This window comes from Kryptolebias marmoratus, linkage group LG4 (genome assembly GCF_001649575.2).
Source record: "Kryptolebias marmoratus isolate JLee-2015 linkage group LG4, ASM164957v2, whole genome shotgun sequence".
NCBI classification, from domain to species: Eukaryota; Metazoa; Chordata; class Actinopteri; order Cyprinodontiformes; family Rivulidae; genus Kryptolebias; species Kryptolebias marmoratus.
In genome coordinates, this window is record NC_051433.1 from 26,136,234 (window position 1) to 26,145,434 (window position 9,201).

General features: G+C 37.5%; 1 protein-coding gene across 1 annotated transcript in view; it reads right to left on the bottom strand.

Annotated features, from left to right (window-relative positions):
- rpn2 (ribophorin II) overlaps positions 1-8,338 on the bottom strand; it is a 15,765-nt gene extending 7,427 nt beyond the window's left edge. Inside the window, exons 1-9 of the mRNA XM_017441137.3 lie at positions 8,220-8,338; positions 7,742-7,932; positions 6,342-6,437; positions 3,967-4,142; positions 3,810-3,885; positions 3,592-3,726; positions 2,452-2,628; positions 2,237-2,355; positions 1,881-1,986 (exon numbers count right to left, since the gene is read on the bottom strand). Coding sequence (XP_017296626.1) covers positions 1,881-1,986; positions 2,237-2,355; positions 2,452-2,628; positions 3,592-3,726; positions 3,810-3,885; positions 3,967-4,142; positions 6,342-6,437; positions 7,742-7,932; positions 8,220-8,232 — 1,089 coding nt within the window. The 5' untranslated portion in view covers positions 8,233-8,338. The remainder of the gene's footprint in view (positions 1-1,880; positions 1,987-2,236; positions 2,356-2,451; positions 2,629-3,591; positions 3,727-3,809; positions 3,886-3,966; positions 4,143-6,341; positions 6,438-7,741; positions 7,933-8,219) is intronic.
- Between the last annotated feature and the right edge of the window lie 863 nt (positions 8,339-9,201).

The following is a 9,201-nucleotide window of genomic DNA, read 5'->3' on the forward strand; positions in this document are numbered from 1 at the left end:
GAGGTCTTGACAGTGTAAAGACTTGACAGAAAATGACATGGAATCCAGATTTTTGCACAGCTTTTGGCTTTTAAAGACTATGGTCTTAAACTTTTGATTAGCTGAAAAAATCATGTTTGAGTGTAAATGCAGTTTGCAGAAAATTCCCTGCTCAAAAGTTCCTGTCTCATGCACTGATTTTTTCCTTTAACATTGTGAAGCTCTACTTAGAACCTTCTTAAGATCCAATAGTGCAAAATGCAAATTCTTGCAATTTTTTAACTGGTCTTAAGATTTTGATCAGGAGTGTATTCATATTGGCTGTTAGCGGGCCTTTTTTTTTGGTACCTTTTAGCATTATACCACATCAATGTTTTTACTTCTATCAATTCAATTCACTTAGCATTTTTTATGTTGGCCGTTTTAGTGGGCCGTGGCGCTGTTAGCTAGATTCTTCGTGCCTTAGTTTAGTAATATCATGTTTTAGTAGTTTAGTTATCCTGTACCTTAGTTAGGATTGTCATGTTTTAGTTTAGTTATCCTGTACCTGCATTATCATGTTCTGTAACTTTGTATTGTTGTTTAGTTTAGTTTTCTCTCTTGTTTTTTGTCTGTAATTTTGTTCTTGTGTTGTAAAGCACTTTGAGTCGCCTTGTGCTGAAAAGTGCTATATAAATAAATTTCACATCACTTCACTTTGTTTGCATAAGACTTAGCCAACTGCACACGTGAAAAAAGACCAAATAAAAATCTGATCTGAGGATCATTTTGGGGTAACAAGTCAGTTCTGGTAGTCTGTGAAACTCGCTTTAACCTGTGAAGGACTTGAGGATTTGGTCTTTTCAAAAAAAAAAAAAAAACTTGGCAAAATGTCCAAAAGTCTGAGTTGCAGCTCTCAGTGACACAGCAGGTGACTCAATTATCACTACTAGTTCCTAATTAAGTTAAATAAAGATTTCACTGTTAATTTTCTACAAATACAAAGATTTTTTACATTCCATCTGTTTCCTTTTGTTCTGAAAAGTAACTTGTAACTAAAGCAATGAGAAAAGGTAAAAACTAGTGGGAATCTTTAAAAAGTAGTGTATTAAAAGGTAATGTAGAAGGTCACTGGTATCTTAGTTTTCCACACTATAGAGCACACTGTCAATGAATGGTCCATTTTCGAATTTTTGTCATATATAAGGCGTATCGTTATTTTTGTAACTTCGCGTAGACCGCTTGTGCCACGCTCCATTCAAAATGGATGATTTTGCTGCTCTTGCGGAGCTGGTTTGCCTGTATCAGCGTTTATGTGATCCCTCTATGAGAGATCACAAAGATAATCAAACAGTTTAAAACTCACGGAAGGATACTGCACCGGCATAAGTGTCAAGTATAAACGCCTACACCGCTCGCTCAGGTAAGCGTGCCATGCGTGGAGCCCTGCACGACTATAACTGAGCCTTAATGCTGCAGGCGGTGCGGCTTTGTAGTTTACCAAAGTCGTACTAAAACATTACAACTTCTTACATACCTTATAATACACCCATAATACACCTTATAATCCGTGCTACGGATTCTAAGGCACACTGTTGTTTTTTGAGAAAATTGAAGGCTTTTAAGTGCACCTTATAGTCCAGAAAATATGTTAATTATTTACAGTTTTGTTAGTACATCTCAACTTGTTCATCACATCAGAAACCTCCAGCTTCTTTATTTTGGGTCAACTCTTTAATCCTTTGACAGTCGTCACCAGACTGCACATCTTTGTAAAGTTTCCTCAGAGACACAAATGTTTTTTTATTAACAGGGAAGAACCCTGCAGTTTTAAATTTGTGGAGTGTTCAAGATAATAAAGATGACAAGTTTTTGGGCAGCTATTAATAAAGCTGAACACCAATTCAAGGGGGGAAACTTGCCTCGACATGATTGGCAACCAGCCGACTGTCCCCGGTCACAGCTACAGTGAACTGGTAATATCCACTGGCTGGCTTGCTGGCCATGAAGTTCAGTTCAAAGACACCACTAAAATGCAGGGAAAAAAATATGAGAATGTTAAAAGCAGCATAAATAAATAAAAAATACACAGCAAAATGTTAGACGGGTGTAAGCAGCTGATTCAACAGAAAAACATATGTTTTTCTTTTTTTCCCCCTCATTAACATTTATCTTACACTTGGAAAGCTTTGAATCCTGAACAATGACATGTCTGTATTTTCTCTTTAAACTGCAATTACTTATAACAGCCATGAACTACTACTGTGATTATACGTACTCATTAAGAGTGAAAGGTGTCTGGCTGAGAACATTGCTCTTAGAAGCCACAGCGTACGCAGACTCCACCAGCACCTTGGCTGAGGTCAGGGCCTGAGACATGACGTCGGTAACGAGGAGCTGTAAATCACACACACAGTGTCAGCGTCACTGAGACGAGATTGAAACCTGCACAGAGGGCAGCAGATAGAATAAGCAACAGCGTTTAAACTGTACCTGAAGAGTTGGCTGGTTGTGAGAAACTGTGGCTGGGCCCAGAGCGCTGACAATGACCGGAATGTGGAAGCGGTTGTTGGACAGAGCAGCGGCAGCACTTGCTACGCTGAAGGCCTCGGCCAGAGAGTCCCAGGATTTCTTGCTGAAGATGGAGTTTACCAGCTGGATGACCTGGTCCTGTGGGGAGAATGTTAGGGGTGGGAATTTTTAGATGGCTGCCATGCAATTATAAGATAATAATTTATGCATCCATAATCAAAAATACAAAATACAAATGCTGAATACAGTGAGATTCTGTAGATGTCCCTGTATCACATGTTAGAGATACTTTACCCACATTTAGTGTTTTTGGTCCCGTTGTAGAGTGTGACAATGGCTGTGTTAGCATTTTCTACATAGGATGATCATGTTCTATCATGGCTCCAAACGATGCAACATATAGAAGTATCTGAGCGTTTGTGATCAAGTGACAGAGAGCTCTGCAGCTATATTTCGCATAAATAGTTTTTAAAAATCACCGCCTATTTTCATGTTCACAGCTTGGAAAATTGTATTCTAGGCTGTGCACATTATTTGTTGCCCACCTCTTACTCACCTCAGCAGCCACTCCCATGTTTAAGATTTAACCTACTGGAGTCCACTTTAGAAAAGAAGATTTGGACTCCTTTTAAAAATAATTATTAATTATTGAGAACCCCCACAAAAGTTTCATGCCATTCTGGAGATGCCCTCACAAATCCAGCTCGCCAACTAGTTGCCAGCAGCCGCAGCCCAGACAGACTCACAAGTGGCAGCAACGACTGGCGATTTTTCTTCTCTTCCAGGTGGAAAAGTACACAACTTTCATACAGAGCAGCTCTTATGACTGTCATTTTTCCCTTCAACTTCATAGAAGGCGAAATATTTCCCAATACTGGCTTTCAGTGCAGAAGACACCACTCGTGTCTCTGTTGTGTGCACACTATAAACTGCCCGCCTTCTGAGTTTCTTGTGACGTTATTAAATAATAATAATCATTTTTTGACATTTTTAAAATTGATTCAGAATCACTTATGTCTGCATCAAGAAACAGCAAAAAAAAAAAAAAAAAGCGATTACAACCCCCACCCATAGAGCACCCGTCACTCTCAGAAAGCATACCTCCTTCAGTGGGGGCTCTATGTCCACATGATCTGACAGAGCATAAGCAGCCGTCACAAACAGAGCAGTCGCCTCGAGTCCTTCTTCAAATTGGAGATAAATGCCACCGAGATCATCCAAGCGAGCCGTCAGATCCTGAAAAAGGAAACTTCTTCAGACCTGATCTGCAAATGGAACCCAGTGACAGAGCACCACCTGGTGGATGTTGTTCAGCTCACCTCGATCTCCTCCAGAATCCTTCCGAGTTCTGCCTGCTGGGACAGGTAGGACGCAGTTTGGAGAGCTAAGATGATCCTGTCCAAAAACAGCACACACTTGTTCAGAACTGGACTCTCCACACCACAGATTCAGCTACACACAACGCATCTCTCTCACCCCATGACGTTCTCCTCCTTGTTGATGCGAGCTGTAAGGGCAACTACAACTTCCTGAGAAGCAAGAGGGAGCCCCAGAGAGCTGAGCGCCCCCACAGCCCGATAGATCTGAGCCATGGATGAATCCTCGCTGACCGCTGCCAGAAGGATGTCCCGGGTTTCATTGGACACAGGGATCTGAGAAACACACAAAACTCCCATGAAGACTTCGGTTTAATACAAGTATGTGTGGGTCAACTGGATTCACACTAGAAGGAAACCTTTTGTCCACAACTGTCCAAACATATAGATACACACAATCCTTAAAGAATTTTCATTCATGTTTTTATAAAAGATAAAAAAAAATAAAAAAAATAAAATGGATGCGAGACGAAACCATTTCATGCAAAAATACTCAACATTCTGATTTTATCTAAACAAATAAATGAAATTGGAAAGCAGGTTTGGCGACGGTAAAATTATTTCTCGGGATTATAATCCATTTTGCAAAGAGTGTTCAAGCCATTAACCTATTAACTGAATGACATGGTCACCTTGATTTTAGAGCAGAAAGAAAAAGAGGCTCTGTCAACCTGTGCTGTATGCAAAAACTGGAACCTGATGAATATTTTTATTATTGGCAGTGAAATGAATGCCTCGTGTTAGAATAAACTGTACGAGATGCAAAAAATTACAAACTATATACAACTCTGGAAGAAATGAAGAGACCACTGCAAAACTATCAGTTTCCCTGATTTTACTATTTCTAAATGTGTTTGAGTAGAATGAATGTTTCTGTGTTATTCAATAATATACTCATTCAGAGCATTTATTGTCAGAACATGACAAATGTTCAGAAAAACAAAAACAGTGCAGTGTTTTCAGACCTTAAATAATACAGAGAAAACAATGTTATATTCATTTGTTGACATTACAATACTAAACTTCAACTTGGGATGAGATCAGAATCAATATTTAGTAAAAGAACAACTTATTTTATTCCCAGCTTTCATGCATCTTGGCGTGCTTCCCAACAGCCTTTCAGATTACTGTTGGGGGACATTTTTACCCTCCTGGTGCAAAAATTCAATCATCTCAGCTCCGTTTTATGGCTCGACACCATTCATCTTCGTCTTCGTCACATTCCAGAGGTTTACAATGGGGTTTAGGGCTGGAGATTGGGCTGACCATGACAGGGTTTTCATCTGATGCTCCTTCATTCACACCTGAACTCCACTGAAAACCTGATACTCAGTGTTTCCGTCTGCCAGTAGAGCCAAAACTGAACACTCGTTCCCTCCCTCAAAACATTTCTTTTGAACTCATTAGGCATGGTCATTATTATTATTTTTTAATTCCAATTAGTTTAAAGTTACTACTAGCTCTGTTTTTTGGGAAGCCAAAAAAATGAAACTCCAGTGGTATTTTCTGTCCAGTTCGAATAATTAATTCCAACAAACTTAACTTTATTGTACTGGTATTTATCCACTCACTGATGAATGGCTGAATGCTGTGAACCTCAGCGGCTTTGAGGACGTCACAGAAAAAGACAAAAACACTTGAGTAGTTTCTTCAATGTTTGGTATCAAAAATAAAAAAATTGTACCGTATTTTCCGCACTATAGGGCGCACTGGATTATAAGACAAACTGTCAATGAATGGTCCATTTTTGAATTTATGTCATACATAAGGCGCACTGGACTATAAGGTGCAATAAGCAAAACAAAACCGCCCGCTGTCTTTTCGGAGAATACTGCACCAACGTAAGAATCAAATATAAACGCATCCACCGTGCACCGTGCACTGAGCCCTGCGCGACTCTAACTGAGACTTAATGCTGCAAGCGGTGCAGCTTCGTAGTCTACCAAAGTCGTCTTAAAATATTATGACTTCTTACATATATAAGGTGCTCTGAATCACAAGGCGCACTGTCAGTTTTTGAGAAAATTTAAGGCTTTTAAGTCCACCTTATAATCCGAAAAATACGGTATAACTTTTTATTATTATTTTAAAACAAGCATATTTTATGAGTTTCTTTCAACTGATGTTGGCTTCAAAACACTTTTCAGTTCTCCTTTAAGAAAATCTTATTTCAGCAGAATGAGGTGTGCTTGTGTTGAAATTCAACAGATGCTGGGTTGGGGAGGCTTTCATTCATGTAGAGGAGCTGATTTCAGAAAAATCAGCAGTGGTCTTGTAATTTGTTCCAGAGCTGTATATCTCTATCTAAATGTATATTTATATACATTTATCTAAATGTATATTTATATACATGTATGTATATTTATATACATTTAGATAGAGAAAATGAACAAATAAACATACTTAATTTTTTGCCAGGAGATGTGGAAATAAAATAAAAAACAATAAATACAAAGGAAAATCTTATTTTCATACCTCACATCCTGAAATGGCTTTACTAGTTTCAGCAGCAAAGAAGAGTGAGTCAATGCTAGTAGGGTTGAGCTGAGACTTCAGGAACTGACACACTTCCTAAAAAACATGATTCAACAGGTTATACACCTTTACTGAACTGAACAAAATCAGCTGTAAAGTCAAAAGTTTAAATAAAAAGTAAATAAATAGGTTAATTAAAAAGTAGCATTGCTCGAAATAATAGATATTGCTCACCACGTGATAAATCTAAAACAAGGAAGTTGTGCAATCTGTTAGTGCTAAAATGTTGTTGGTGGTTTTTAGCTACTACTGCACCAGATTCTATCTCAGCATCTGTAAAACCAATTGTGTTGTAGCTACTTTTGGGTTTCCTAAGGTCAGACATCTTGAACTCTCTCCCTTTGGTTCATGAAATATTTTGGTCACTGAGAGGGCTGGCTGCAAAACTTGATGCCAAACCTTTAAACAAAGATCTGTTCATGCTCAGTGTATATGCTGGAGGTGATCTTCTGTTACTATCACATCAAATTTTAGCATAATATCTGAGTTATAGCTAGTTTTATGTTTGCTAAGGTTGATTAGCTGAGGCAACCATTATGAATCAGGTTGACTTCAAGAGCTAATCAGTTGTAGATGTTACTAAATTCATCCCCATTGTTCAATAAATATTTTGCTAACAGATAGACAGAAAAACACACAAGCAATTATTTAATTACCTGTCTTTTGTGGCAGCTGCTGATAATACAGTTGAAACCAGATATTTACATACACGGTATAAAAAGTCAACCATATTATCTCATTGTTTGACATTAACTCAGAAATAAATAATTTGGGGAATCCTAACTGACTGAAAACAGGAAAGATTTAGACTGATTTAATGTTATGTATCTCTTTATATGTTGTACATCTGGTTTCAACTGTATATGATGAATAAATATAAATAAATTTGATTTGAGTGCTGTCTAATGTCCTAAATTCAAATAAGCCTAGTTGTGTTCGTGATGATTTGACCTACACAAAGTTTTTTTTATTTGACATGCATGTTTCTTTCAGTGATTTAGGGAACAATGCAAACAATCTATATGCTTATTACTTTTTTTTCCTTTTTGTACAATCGGTCAAACTGTTTTTAAGGTTTGAATAAAAATTAAACATTTACTTTAAAGTTTTCTACTTGTATGTATGTAATGCATTAATATTGTCATTATTTTAGAGTATATTCAAAACTATACATACACACTATATATATATATATATATATATATCCATTTTACATGATCTTGTAAGTTGTCCTTATTTGCTATTTTTACTTTAATGTTTTGTTTTATATCATGTTAATTAAATGGTCTGTGTTCATTTCTAACATTTCGCCTTAAATCAAGACAATATTAAATCTTTACTTTTTGATCGGGAACAGCAGCTCCGAGTTTTGTGAGCCCAACAACAGAGTAGTATGCGGACTGCAGGTCGGTGAAGGGCCGGCTCAGGAGGTGCTGCAGTCGGCCCACATCCGACAGGGACAGGTGGTGCGACGGCGTGAGCGACTGAGCTCCAGCCAGAGCCAGACTGAGGAGAAACAACCCGAGCAGCTCTGCGGACAAAGCAAGACCAAACAATTACTAACACACAACCAACGAGATGTGGGATTCATAGCACAGCTTTATAACACCCTCTCTTCAGTTTTTTCATTCATAAAGCTCGGTTAGTTTAGCTACGAGACGTTGAAGCTAACGCGAGAAGGAAGCAGCAGACTGCAAACAAAAAAGCGGAGTTTATACCAATTCAACAACAAGCAGTTTGACAATATTTATAACATAAAAAATATAAAGGCAAATATGTATAGTTAATTTAGTCTTTTTTTGAGCCGAGTATACTTACTAGACCGGTTCATCTCTTGCAGTTCTAATGCAGCGTCACCAAAACCAACTTTGCTTCCGGTGTCACAGAGACCAAGCTGTCAGACGAGGAAAAACTTCCGGGTGACAGCTTGTATTCCAAAATAAAAGCACGAGAATATGTATAACAAAAGATTTGTTTTGCTACAAATGTCCGCTTGTTCCGTGTTCATTCATCCAAAGCAGCCTAAGGCATTTGTATTGTTCTTAAAGATGTTTTAAAATAGTTTGAACTGTTCTTTTAATTAGTTAAATCTTACAGAAGAATCCGACTTATTAATAAAATCAAAAACTACATAAACCATTATGAAATATTCTTTGAGAGATTTAAAGTGTGGGCCAATATTTATCCATACCTTGTGATAAACTGACAAAAGACAAAAGAAAGGATCACTTCCATTTATTGCTGATGGTTCCACACAAATTCAGTGTTAACACAGGTCTTCATACACAAATTTTGCATTTTTGTGTCAGCTTTAAAATTTAGTAAAGACTAATTTTTTCCTCTTACTCTCTTAGCTGAGCTTTCAGGGTTCCAGTTTCCATTTTCAAACTTTTCAGTTTTCCAGATTCATGTTTTTTAATTTTGAACAGTTTTTAATGTCTCTGCTCTAACATTTCATTTAAAATTACAAATATTCACTGTAATTTAGCAAAATGTTTACAAAGTGGTCAAGATTTATAGTACTAATTGAAGTAAAATTCCTTCAAGTAATTTTTTTTTTTTTTTTTTTTTTTTGCTCCTGGTGGAAGGCGGACGTGTTTCTTTTCTCTCTGTCTCCTGGTGCCCCCCCCTTGTCTTTCCTTTTTCAAAGCCTCTTTTTACATATTTTCCAAAAATTTAAGGAATATGGATCTGGTCAGCTGGTTTCTCAACGCAATTGATACAATTTCCTCAACTGGGTGAAGGAGAGTCCAGTCTCGGGATATGTCTCGCTGGATATACAGTGGATTCCTGGCAGGAG